Source organism: Eurytemora carolleeae, unplaced genomic scaffold (genome assembly GCF_000591075.1).
Source record: "Eurytemora carolleeae unplaced genomic scaffold, Eaff_2.0 scaffold147, whole genome shotgun sequence".
NCBI classification, from domain to species: Eukaryota; Metazoa; Arthropoda; class Copepoda; order Calanoida; family Temoridae; genus Eurytemora; species Eurytemora carolleeae.
Genome location: NW_019396103.1, coordinates 171,236 through 184,438, shown reverse-complemented (window position 1 = coordinate 184,438; position 13,203 = coordinate 171,236). Strand labels below are relative to the sequence as shown.

The 13,203-nt window shown below is 32.3% G+C and overlaps 2 protein-coding genes across 3 annotated transcripts; both read left to right on the top strand.

Moving 5' to 3' along the window:
• The first annotated feature begins 617 nt into the window (after window positions 1-617).
• Window positions 618-7,162, top strand: LOC111695025 (uncharacterized). Of its 2 annotated transcripts, XM_023464162.1 has the most exons (9): window positions 618-648; window positions 1,181-1,260; window positions 1,486-1,539; window positions 2,339-2,389; window positions 2,814-2,863; window positions 3,202-3,261; window positions 5,158-5,220; window positions 5,767-5,865; window positions 7,023-7,162. In XM_023464162.1, the coding sequence occupies exons 1-9, from the start codon at window positions 620-622 to the stop codon at window positions 7,068-7,070; spliced, it is 534 nt and encodes a 177-aa protein (XP_023319930.1). In that variant the 5' UTR covers window positions 618-619; the 3' UTR covers window positions 7,071-7,162. The 2 variants fall into 2 exon arrangements, with proteins under 2 accessions (XP_023319930.1, XP_023319931.1); XM_023464163.1 differs by lacking the exon at window positions 7,023-7,162 and having other exon boundaries at window positions 5,733-5,776.
• Window positions 7,163-8,776: 1,614 nt separating this feature from the next.
• Window positions 8,777-12,818, top strand: LOC111695014 (uncharacterized). Its single transcript, XM_023464143.1, has 5 exons — window positions 8,777-8,796; window positions 9,902-9,996; window positions 10,818-10,908; window positions 11,461-11,541; window positions 12,485-12,818. The coding sequence occupies exons 2-5, from the start codon at window positions 9,904-9,906 to the stop codon at window positions 12,544-12,546; spliced, it is 327 nt and encodes a 108-aa protein (XP_023319911.1). The 5' UTR covers window positions 8,777-8,796; window positions 9,902-9,903; the 3' UTR covers window positions 12,547-12,818.
• Window positions 12,819-13,203: the final 385 nt, after the last annotated feature.

Below are 13,203 nucleotides of genomic sequence, written 5' to 3'. Positions count from 1 at the left end.
TGTTTATTTATTTATCTATGGACTGCACAAATATGTAAGATTAAGGCATGAATAGAACATACATAAGGAGGCATGTTTGTAGATATGGAGACTAGAAGGTTAATATAAATAGTGCTCATGATAATACTGAAAACAAAACTGTTGACAAAAAGTTAAAGTGGAACAAATCAAATAAAAAACTTTCTTCCTTTTTAGAAATAAATATCAGTGTATCGACCAGAAAATTATTAAACCAGAAAGTTTATAAGATCAGGAAATAAGTAAAACAGAAAGTTAATAGATCAGGAAATAAGTAAAACAGAAAGTTAATAGATCAGGAAATTAGTAAACCAGAAAGTTGAAAAATCAGGAAATTAGTAAACAAGAAGGTTGATAAATCAGGAGAATAGTAAACACGAAGGTTGATAAATCAGGAGAATAGTAAACAAGAATGTTGATAAATCAGGAGAATAGTAAACAAGAAGGTTGATAAATCAAGAGAATAGTAAACCAGAAAGTTGATAAAATCAGGAAATAAGAAAGCAAGAAATCAGATGATCAGAAAATCAGTTGATCAGAAAATCAGTTGATCAGTTAATCGGAAGAGTTCACCATCTAAATCGAGTTTTTTTTCAGACAAATGAAAACTCTGGACAAAATAGACACAAGGAAATAAACAAATATACCATAAACCAATATTGTTCTTTCTCATTCCGCCTTCGGAATCAATTATATAATTAGCTTTCAAACCAAACCTTTTCCTTCCAAATCGTCACTATTCTGCCCTCAAATAAAACTATCCCTTCTGATTTTTTTCCTCTGCTAGATTTTAAGAATTAAAGTTTTAATTGTATGATAAAAAGTAATATTAACATATTTTAAAAGTAAAACAGCTTGCTAACAAAGTAATCAATAATCAAACGTTTCTGTAAATAATTTAGAATAATTTTGTTTCTTTTTTATCAATTAAAGTTGTCAAGGATTCTAATGTGAATTGAACACGCCCTTTACCAACGGAAGGTTACTTGAAATTACCCCTAAGAAATAGTTTCTGTCAATTTCTGAAAGAAACCAAAAACTCTAAACTTTTCCGAGGATCGGAAACATAAACCAAACTTTCCTAGGGAAATATTCCAAAAATATAAAAAAGTGGCAATAGCAGGGGGGGGGGAGGTATTCTGTTTTATTTTCTGCGATAAAGGAGGTGCGCAGAGAGATTAGTTATGTCAGAGTTGGAGTTGAAAAATAAACATCAAATATTTTGCCAAAACTTCCCAGATGGTAATTGCATACTTTTTCATGTTAAAAAGATGGTTTCTCAGAGCAAAGGGGGGGGGGGTGAAGGGATATGAGAGCGAATCATTAAAAATCGTTCAAGAATTACATTTTTTAAAATAAATTAAGTACTACAAAACTTTTCTTTAAACTATATTTTTGCATCTAAAAATCTAAAATTCATGTATTAATGAATAATAAATGTAAGGAATAAATGTATGAATATTTCAGGAGTAATGTCTAGAACAGAGTTTGAAGAATTAGCAGAGGAATCCTTGTCCAATGGTAAATATTAACAGGAGAATCCTTGTCCAATGGTAAATATTAACAGGAGAATCCTTGTCCAATGGTAAATATTAGCTGAGAAATACTTGTCCCATGGTAAATATTAGCTGAGAAATCCTTGTCCAACGGTAAATATTAGCTGAGGGATCCTTGTCTTGTCCAATGGTAATGTTAACAGAAGAATCCTTGTCCAATGGAAAATATTAACAGGAGAATCCTTGTCCAATGGTAAATATTAACAGGAGAATCCTTGTCCAATGGTAAATATTAAGAGGAGAATCCTTATCCAATGGTGAATATTACCTGAGAAATCCTTGTCCAATGGTAAATATTTGCTGAGAAATCCTTGTCCCATGGTAAATATTAGCTGAGGGATCCTTGTCCAATGGTGAATATTAGCTGAGGAATCTTTGTCTAATGGTAATTATTAGCTGAGGGATCCTTGTCCAATTGTAAATATTAGCAGAGGAATCCTTGTCCAATGGTAAATATTAACAGGAGAATCCTTGTCTAATGGTGAAAATTAGCTGAGGAATCCTTTCCAACGGTAAATATTAGCTGAGAAATCCTTATCCAATGGTAAATATTTGCTGAGGAATCCTTGTCCAATGGTAAATATTAGCTGAGGGATCCTTGTCCAATGATAAATATTAACTTTGGAATCGTTGTCCAATGGTAAATATTAGCTGAGAACTCCTTCTAATGCTTTAATTTTAAGTTCGCTAGACTTTTAATATTCATAAAATTAAATGTTTTCTAAGAGTTTTTATGATGTTATTTAAATAAAAATATTTTTCAGGAAACCTGGAGATTCCCAGATTTGTTGAAAATGTTTTCAATCTTTTCGGAGGAAACAACATATTTATAATTCAAATATTTTCTTTACGTTCATCCATTCAAAATAATCCTTTTTATCTTTAAATAAATTTTTCCTTGTAATATTTTTCTGACGTACTTGACGTACTTGACGTACATGACGTACATGACGTACTTGACGAATAATCCTTTATTTGGTTATTCCTTCTACCACTTCTAACTGTCTAGTTTTCTAAGGGTGTCTTAAAATACAATAATTAAAGTCTAAAGTGATTTTTTAGACTATAATTATTTTTATGAAAAACAATACTTTATTTGACGTATGATAAAGTGAATGATTTAGGCAATGATTTGTTTTAAAGGGAAGTTTAGTTTTGTTCTAGTTTTGAATTAAAGTTTTTTTTTTACTTTGAACTTTGCAGCAAATTTGATGAATAGCAATATTTTTGTTACACCAGGAGGAGAATTCATAGACTTTATTCAGTTTACATTAATCACACAGGTTGAGGTAAATATATTTTTTAATATAATAATGTTGAACAAACCGGTTTGGAATTGTTAACGTTAAAAATTGCGGGAACGTGTTCTATATCATATAAAAGTCATAAAATAATTGGACCGGGTATATGATTGGTCGAGTTTGAAAGTAACTGGGTTTTTGTCACAAACTCTAATTTGTAATCCTTTGCAACCCGATGTCGTAGACCCAAGATATTTTAACCCTATCACACCGCCTTAGTTGACCAGTTTTATCAATGATAATAATATAAGATTAGTGGTATAAGTGGTGAAGGGGGGGGGAGGTAAACACTCAATATTATTTACTCTAATAAGAAAACTAATTAGGAATTGTGTATACAGCCTCGCAATAGAATAGTCTGGATCTTGGAACGGATTTTTGAAGAGGTTGGAGATTTTCATATTTTTAAATATCTTAATGTTTTCAAGTTTAACATTAAGATTAAAAGGACTGTAAGCGTAATTTCAAGTGACCCTTCATGCACAGATGGCAATGCCCGATTCACAACTGTACCCTTTAAAGCTTTGTCTGATCAAGTATGAATTAGATATCAATGTTTACAATTTCGAAAACTTATTATTCTAAATTGTGGGTTTTTCTACAAATTACTACAATTAATCTACAATTCTACAGGGTGTCCCAAAAAAACAGGGATTAGCGTTTTTAAAAAAGTGCTGAAACATAAAGTTTTTAATTTTAGCAGGGGTCGTTTAGGTAAAATTTTGTAGTTTAGTGCTTCCGTTCGTCAAATGATCGAAAACCTTGCTGTTTACTTTGAACATTTAATACCTTCTTTTCTTCTGTTCAAATCTATATTGCATAGAGAAAAAAATATGCTTAGAAATGTAATAATACTTAATTAGATTACTTTGATGTAGGGATGTTAACGTTTTCATTTTTCAGAAAAACGATCGTTTCGTTATGAAAACGACGACGAAAAATCGAAAACGAAACGATCGTTTTTAAAAACGATCGTTTTTTAAAAAGTTCGTTTTTTAAAAATGGTCGTTTTTAAAACGATCGTTTTTAAAACGATCGTTTTTAAAAACGATCGTTTTTCAAAACGATCGTTTTTATAAAATTCGTCGTTTAGTTAACGATTGTTAACGACGACCCTTCGTTAACGATTGTTAAAGACGGACCTTCGTTAACGATCGTTAACGACAACCCATCGTTAACGACAACCTTCGTTAACGATCGTTAACGACGACCCTTCGTTAACGATCGTTAATGACAACCCTTCGTTTACGATCGTTAATGACGACCCCTTCGTTAACGATCGTTAACGAAGTGAGGAAACCGATCTGAAGGGCATCTGTACTTATCATTGAGTAGTTTTTAAGAAAATATCGATGAGTTTTAACTCCCCTACAACTGTTAAACTTCATGTAAGACGACATTCAATAAAGTTGCATGTAATTTTTTTTCTAAAACGACCGTTTTGATAAAGTTCGTCGTTTCGTTAACGATCGTTAACGACAACCCTTCGTTAAGGATCGTTAACGACGACCTTTCGTTAACGATCGTTAACGACGACCCTTTGTTAACGATCGTTAACGATGACCCTTCGTTAACGATCGTTAACGTCGACCCTTCGTTAACGATCGTTAAAATAATAATCAATAAAATTTTTTTTCAAAAACGATCGTTTCTTTAAAAACAATCGTATTAAAAACGGTCGCAAATCGTTTTAATAAAAACGATCGTTTTCAAAAAAGATCGCTATTCATTTTCTAAAAGTTTAAAACGAGTGGGTCGTTTTTAGAAACGAACGTTTTTTTCCGAAAACGAAACGATCGTTTTTGAAAACGAAACAAAAAACGATCGTTTACAAAAACGATTAACAACCCTACTTTGATGTTTATAATTCAAATTATTTCTTAAAGAGGCCCCAATTTGATGTCGTGCAAAAAAAGTTCTGAGGTCCATGAAAGCTGTTCTCAACCATGGGGTTGGGATTACTGCAACCCCTCTCTTGACGCTTCTCTTCATAGAGATCTAGGTTTAAAACTACCGATATACTTTGGATTTCAGAAAGCCTAGAAGAAAATTCTAACTGGGTTCAGATAACTGTAAGCCATTTTTTTTTGTTTCTTAAACAATATTTTCAAATATTCGACATAGTTTTCCGGTAAATAGAAGGATCTAACGATACAAACGTACTTCAACGACCCCATTTAAAACTATGTGATCCAGCCCATTTTCGAGTCTTTTTTTAAAGATGAAAACCCGTAATTCCTGTTTTTTGGGGCAACCCTGTACATATATTGAATATTGAGCAGGAAACAACTTATGTATCTGCAGAATCAGTTGAAAAAATTCTCTCTTCAATACTGCAGCTCGAGGTACAAATTTATTTGATTTATAACAGGAAAATCAGACTTTCTTCAACCATTTCTGGTAGGTTTTAAAATGATAAAAAAGTACTTTCCCTAGGGCATTTTCCCAAGCGGGAACTTCCCCAGCAATTTGCAATTTGCAATTTCCCAAGCGGCTACTTTTTGCCGCACTGCTCGGCCCCCAAATGCAGCATGCAGCACGTCAGAATCCTAACCTATCCTTAAACGTACGTTTTAAGGAAATTGTCGCTTGGAAAGTTGCCCTAGGGAAAAGACATTGTGAAATTACTAATTACACCTTCAAAAATGACAGAATGAACCAAATTCAATTTACTAATGTAGAATTTATTTAAAAATCTTAAGAAGTAATATCAACATTTTGGAGAACTTGATATCTCTTTCTATAGATTCTCCTTTTCTTAAACATCTATAAAGTCATAATGAAAAGTCATCTTTAGAGACTTTTAGTTTAGTTTGTGTGCCCTGGTATTCTGTAGTCCATGAATATATTTGTTTAGTTTGAAGATGGACTCCATGAATAAATCTGTTTAGTTTGAAGATGCTCACCTTCCCCCTTGTATTCTGGAGTCCATGAATCTACCAAAAAGAATAAAACTCTCAAGATTACTGCGAAAACTGAAACAGTCAAAGGTTTAAATATTTGTTCTGATAATTTTCTAAAATCTGAAATAACTTCCACTGAATTTATTTACAATTTGTTTGGGTGAAATGTAAACACTGCAGTACTGTGCAATACGCAGGAAAGTACCGCAGGCACACTCATATCCTTGTTAACAAAAAAAGTGTACTAAAGTTTCTGGGAGGGATGTTAACAATCTTGCACAGGTTGTCTAGGTGCCTGAAGGTTAGATACTTTGAATGCACTTCAATCTACGGAAAATGTCGTCTTCATAGCAATGGACACTCAAAATCCTCATGACGTAGCTGCTTAGTGGCAGGAGCTGAAGTGACAACGTGTTTGCTAAGGGGAGGGGGGGGGAGAGTATTTTTTCTGCTTGTCAGCTGTAGAAGCGGAGAAAATCCTTCCACCATGAGGATTTTGATTGTCTATTGCTATGAAGACGACATTTTCTGCACATTGGAGCGCAACCAGAGTATTTAATCTTAATAAACGACCTTGGGTTGTCAATAACATGCTGTGCACTGTATTTGTAAACATAAATAAGGTGGTCCTGAGCCAGAAATTTAAAAGAGTAAATAATTTAAAAGAGTATCGTTGAACGAAACTCCCGAGTTTCCTTTTTGGGGCCGATTCATTTGCTTAGATTTTAGTCTAAGAAATCAGAAAACAAAAGAGAGTGTAAAGAAACAGCATAAAATAATATTTCGTAAGAAAAATATTGGTATTTACAAAACAGCTTGACCCCATTAATGAAACCGGGTTTCAGGAACTGGGTTTCTTTACGATTCTCTGTCTTAAGTGTCGTTTAGGGCTCTGGTGTGTAATTTTTTAGCATGGAATAAAAAATGTATTTACAACTTATAGATCTATTCAACTTATTCTTAGAAAGGAATTGAGTTTTTAACACAAATTCAAATTTTCTCCTTTCAATATTTTAAACGTAATTAGATTATTTCATCTGACAGAATTCATAGTAAATGCTCTAGGCCTTTGGGTTGCAAAGATATGAGAATCGGAAAATTTGATTTTTTGGCCAAAAACACTTGGAATTTCCCATATTTCAGAATACTTAAGCACTTTAATATCTTTTAAATTTAATTCTTAAATATTTTGATTAAAGTTAATTTTCTAATTTTGATAACATATTTTTAATTCATAAATTTAGAGATTGAACGAGCATTTACAGCAGTTAGATGAGAGCAGAAGTTTTTGAAAATATTTGAATATACATATTATCACTATGTTAAACATTAATAAAACTGTATTTCTTTTTTCAATAAAGTCATGTACAATAATAATTAGTACAAAGTTGTTGAAGCGCAGTAAAAACATTTTGTAAAAAGAATATATTTTTGACAACGAAATTTGTAGATAAGTTCCAGTTTAATTACAAAAAACAATTTTTGCTATCTTTTAAAGCATCTCTGAATATATTGGTAGTTTATTTGTTTGTTTATATCTAGTAAACTTCCCAACGGTGGAAACAGTTGGGCGCACTCTCTAGATATAGGAAAACAGTTGGGCACTGCACTCTCTAGATATAGGAAAGGTAAATCACAAGATCTATAGTGCTGAAAATTAGCTAATGCATGATGTTACAGAAGCAAGTTTGAATGTGATTGCTTTTAGAAAGTTTACATTTAAAAATTAGACGGAAAATTAAAATCATTAGATCACAATTCTGGTAATATGTCGTCAAATTTAAAATTTTTGTCTTGCTTTTAGGCTTGTTTCTTAGATACATCGGAACGGTTGAAGCTATTGGCATTATTAGTGTTAAAGCAAACAAAAGCTTCAGAATTGGTCTTAGCTTAGTAGGGATTCAAAATGTGCCCTTCTAGTATAATATGGGGGTTACGCCGATATTAAAAAGATAGAAATCTTGGGTTGCAAAATAACATAATCATAGCTCCAGACGTAAATATATGTGTCCACTTAATTTTAACTAAAAGGAGACCATTCATTTGGCGTACTGTCCAGGTTTGCCTTAGATAGTTGTATTTGTAATGTAGAGCTCTTGCTGGCTATTCAGCCTTGAAATGAACTATGGTTGAGCTATGTCTTTTAACCTTAAAAATTTCAATCCCCTTTTTGGCCTGTTGTCGAAATGTATCGTGCTTCTGTATATGAAGTAGTAATCTCTGTTTGTTTGTATGTCCAATCATAGCTCATGATCCTCTTTAAAATCTCCCTTGTCGGCTAGTCAGGTCCTGATTAATGAATTGCATAGTAGTTTGTGATAAGTTTAAAAATTTTTTATCATTAGTCGAAATATATGTAAATATCTATCTTTAGTATCTCTTTAGAAAAATGGAATAATATTAGCCTGGTTTGAAAAATGGGAATAATATTAGCCTGGTTTGAAAAATGGGAATAATATTAGCCTGGTTTGAAAAATGGGAATAATATTAGCCTGGTTTGAAAAATGGGAATAATATTAGCCTGGTTTGAAAAATGGGAATAATATTAGCCTGGTTTGAAAAATGGGAATAATATTAGCCTGGTTTGAAAAATGGGAATAATATTAGCCTGGTTTGAAAAATTGTTTCTTTTTCCAGGTAAAGTTGGTTTTCCAAGATATAATCCAAGTTTTTTTTTTAAAAGAAATATCTTAAATAATTATTGAATTACGTAAATTATAATGAACCTAACATATCCTAGATATGGGCATCACAATCATTATCTGTTTGGCTCCTGCCTCGGGGTTATTGTGAACGAAAAAAACCTAAATCTTGAAAAGATGACATCCAGTTGTAACTCTCTTATCTCTGCATCTAGTGTTCAAAGATGACAAAGAAAAACTCAAGCAATTCTTTTAATATCTTGTTCCTGATGAATAGGTTTTGTATCGTCATGATAAAATATGAAAGCTTTGATAAATTTACAATTTTGCCGGAAATCCGCCTCATTTCATCTTCACCAGCCAACCAGGCAATACAGTAAGAATATTATTTTTATATTTTAAAAATCAAGAAATTACCGCCGTTTTATAAGAGCGTTTTAGTGGAATTTTAAACTTAAATTTAAATTTATACAAGTTGTAGAAACTTTGGTTAACATTTGATGAATGTCGCTCCGACAAAGTCGTTTACACGAAATGGAAAGATGGTTTTAACCCTATTCCTGACCCCCCCCCAGCGTATCCTGGTTTTCAAGTACCCCAGCGGGGATAGGGTTAAATTTATTTTGATAAGGTTAAAAGAACGAAAAAGTTATTTACAATTTTACAACATTCAATCACAAGTCTATTAAGCAGATATTATTTTTTGACAAGATATGAATGCATAGAAGTCAAAATAATTTGAAAAAAAGAATTCATCACTTAAAATTATCAAGTCCTTAATTATAAAACTGCAATTTAAACCTTCGCATAATCCAAATATTATACGTTCTGTATTTAAGAATACCAAAAGTATCCATAGATAGTGAAGACCGTTTTTGAAATCACTTAAAAATCATCAAAATCATCAAAAGTATTGAAATATTTAAACTTTAGAAAAATAGGTCTGTAGACGTACTTTCAAGTGACCTTTTAGTAATAGAGTGTCATGTCAGATTCCTAACAGTACCGTTTAAACCTTTTCTATCTGGAAAAGTGATTAATTCTGACAATTTCCTTCTTTCTCTCCTGTTGCATAAATCCACAAGTCACTTTACAGAGAAGAGTGACGAAAATCATTTATTTTGTATAAAGAAAATAAATCCAACATTTTTGCTATCACATTTTGAAATTACCTAGCTTTACAGTCAATTAAAGAAAAAAACGAAATTATTCTTTGCCACAAACTTTGATTTTCTAATCCCTATATCTTTGCAACTCAATGTCGTAGACCTTAGATATTTCAAACTATGGATTCTGTTTGATCAAATGAAAGTTTGAAATATCAAAGTTTTAAACATACGAAAAAAAAAAATCATTTTTATGTAAAAATTGAAAACTTGTAGCTGTGATTATATGAAATATTTTGAACAATAATAAACACCCTGTATACTTACTCTTCTTTGCCTATAAATTAAAAATGAATTTGTATAATTATTTGTTAGAAATGTTCTCTCTTCTAACTTTGGTAGTTTTCCTCATCGGGTATTCAGACTCAGCTCCACAGAAGTATAATCAAGAGAATCCAGGACCTATGCCGGTAGGTTAATCAGATCAATTCAGATCGATTAAACTTAGTTTCGGTCATTCAAAAGTTTTATAGTTAGGAAATTTTGTTTTGTTAATCTTCTAAGGAAGCATTGCTCCGTATGGTCTTGGTCCAACGGATTAAAATTCCATTAAAAGCTTGCATCTCATCTGTTCTCTGCCAAGGAGAGATCGGAAGTTAAGCATTTAATTTTCTCAAGTCCCATTGTGAATATCGAGTATAGAGTATATACACAGGGATTTTAGCAAGAGGGAGGGGGGGGGAAGTATTTTGCGCCCCTCCCCTATCCCGTTGATGTTCCTTCTAATTTGCTCTTATTTTCTCAAAAGTTATTTACCTTTAGTAGCTTACTTTTATTCAAGGAATATGTCTATATACCAATACTTGCATATGACGCTAATATTGGTGTAATATCAAATTTTTTATCTACACTTTTTGGGCAAAATCTCCTCTTTTTATCTCTTGTTGCTTTCGCCCAAGAATTCTAAGGGGAGGGTAGGAGGGGGGGGGGAGGCCTTCCCCCAACTGAATACGCTACTGTTGCAGTGTGAAGCATAGCTTTGATTTTCAGTAGATTTTCTCAGTTTATTTATCTAATAATGTTATATCGTTGTATGTTGTTCTTATGTTGTATGCTGTACTTTTGTTGTATGTTGTACTTATGTTGTATGTTGTACTTATGTTGTATGTTGTACTTATGTTGTATGTTGTACTTATGTTGTATCTTGTACTTATGTTGTATGTTGTATGTTGTATGTTGTATATTGTATTGTTGTATGTTGTATATTGTATATTGTATAGTTGTATATTAGTATGAGTTCTCGAATAGAGTAAGCAAGAAGATAGCTGAACCAGAGGGAATATACTGGACTCAAGATGAATCTGCTTCCCAGGATAATCCTGGTAATAGGGTTTTCCATACATTTATTGTAAGATATCAAAGAAAAACTCTCCAAAAATTTGCTTGATCTCTTTTCAAAAGATTTTTAAAAAAAGATTTTAAATATGATTTTATTTTTATGTCTGAATAAACAACAGAATTGCAGATTTAACAAAAAAGTTACTTAAGATTATGTTTGAAATTTCTTTAAAATCTTAGAAAAAGTGTCAGAGTACATTTTCGAATGTTAGGTCTACTTTTAAAGGTTAGACCAGAATTAAATAGCTAAATATTTCATCGACGATCCCTCTTCCCTGTAAAGACTCTTTTTAGCATAATGAAAAAAACTTTTGTAGATGAAAACTTTTTTTTAAAGACTACTGCTTTATATAGATATTAAAAGGGAGGAATTGTGAAACTTAAAATAAGGGTGATTGGTCGATGTGGCATTTTGTAAGGTGTCAGCTGATGAGAAGAACTTAAAAAATAGTCGTACAAGTCAATTTGCTATAGTTAATACTCTCATTCCAAAATTACTACCTGTGTGTGTTTACAATTTATTATTCCTCCTGAAGGCCGTGTAGAAGGATCCTACTCTGTGTGGCAACCAGATGGTAGATTGATGACAGTATCCTACTATATAGATGGAGATTCAGGTAGTATAGGATAAACCAGATGGTAGATTGATGACAGTATCCTACTATATAGATGTGGATTCAGGTAGTATAGGATAAACCAGATGGTAGATTGATGACAGTATCCTACTATATAGATGTGGATTCAGGTAGTATAGGATAAACCAGATAGTAGATTGATGACAGTATCCTACTATATAGATGTGGATTCAGGTAGTATAGGATAAACCAGATAGTAGATTGATGACAGTATCCTACTATATAGATGGAGATTCAGGTAGTATAGGATAAACCAGATGGTAGATTGATGACAGTATCCTACTATATAGATGTGGATTCAGGTAGTATAGGATAAACCAGATGGTAGATTGATGACAGTATCCTACTATATAGATGGAGATTCAGGTAGTATAGGATAAACCAGATAGTAGATTGATGACAGTATTCTACTATAGAGATGGAGATTCAGGTAGTATAGGATAAACCAGGTGGTAGATTCATGACAGTATCCTACTATATAGATGGAGATTCAGGTAGTATAGGATAAACCAGATGGTAGATTCATGACAGTATCCTACTATAGAGATGTGGATTCAGGTAGTATAGGATAAACCAGATGGTAGATTGATGACAGTATCCTACTATATAGATGTGGATTCAGGTAGTATAGGATAAACCAGATGGTAGATTCATGACAGTATCCTACTATATAGATGTGGATTCAGGTAGTATAGGATAAACCAGATGGTAGATTCATGACAGTATCCTACTATATAGATGGAGATTCAGGTAGTATAGGATAAACCAGATGGTAGATTGATGACAGTATCCTACTATATAGATGGAGATTCAGGTAGTATAGGATAAACCAGATAGTAGACAGATGAAAGTATCCTGCTAGGTATATTTCTTAAAGATAAATAATATATAGTCTTCTCTATTATTATTCCTCTATGTTATTTAGGTTTTGTGCCTACTTTTACCTATACGGATGGTTATGTACCAAACTGGGACGAAGAAGACTAGATTCAATGAGAATACATCATAACAAAGGATGAAACTTCTAAGACGACATGTATCTCATATTTTAAAAACTTATTTCTCTTGTTAAAGGGACTGCAGAAAGCGTAATTTCAAGTTACCCTCCATGTTACCCTCCATGTTACCCTCCATGTTACCCTCCATGTTACCCTCCATGTTACCCTCCATGGCATAAGATGGCAATGACCGATTCACAACGATACTCTTTTCTTTGTCTGATCAAGTATGAATTATAAATTAATGTTTACAATTTCGAAAACTCTTTTTTTTCAAAAATGTAGAAAAACATAAAGAAATTTAACACTTTAAAAACTAGAAAAACGACAACATCTTCAATATTAGTGATCAGATAAAGGATTTAAGGGTATCATTGTGAAACGTTGCATGAAGGGTCACTTGAAATTACGCGTACAGTCCATTTTAGTTTTTCATTAACGTTTCATCCTTTGTGGGTAACCCTGCAGCATTATAATATTACATTAAGCAGAATTTGCAGTTTTATTTTGTAAAAAGTGCACACACATATAAGCATTTATTATGATTATATATACCCATACCAGAATATACTTAGATTTGCGTAATGCGGATCCAAATTAAAGCGAGAAAAAAATGATTAAAAAAGTGACTGATGTTGAAATATGT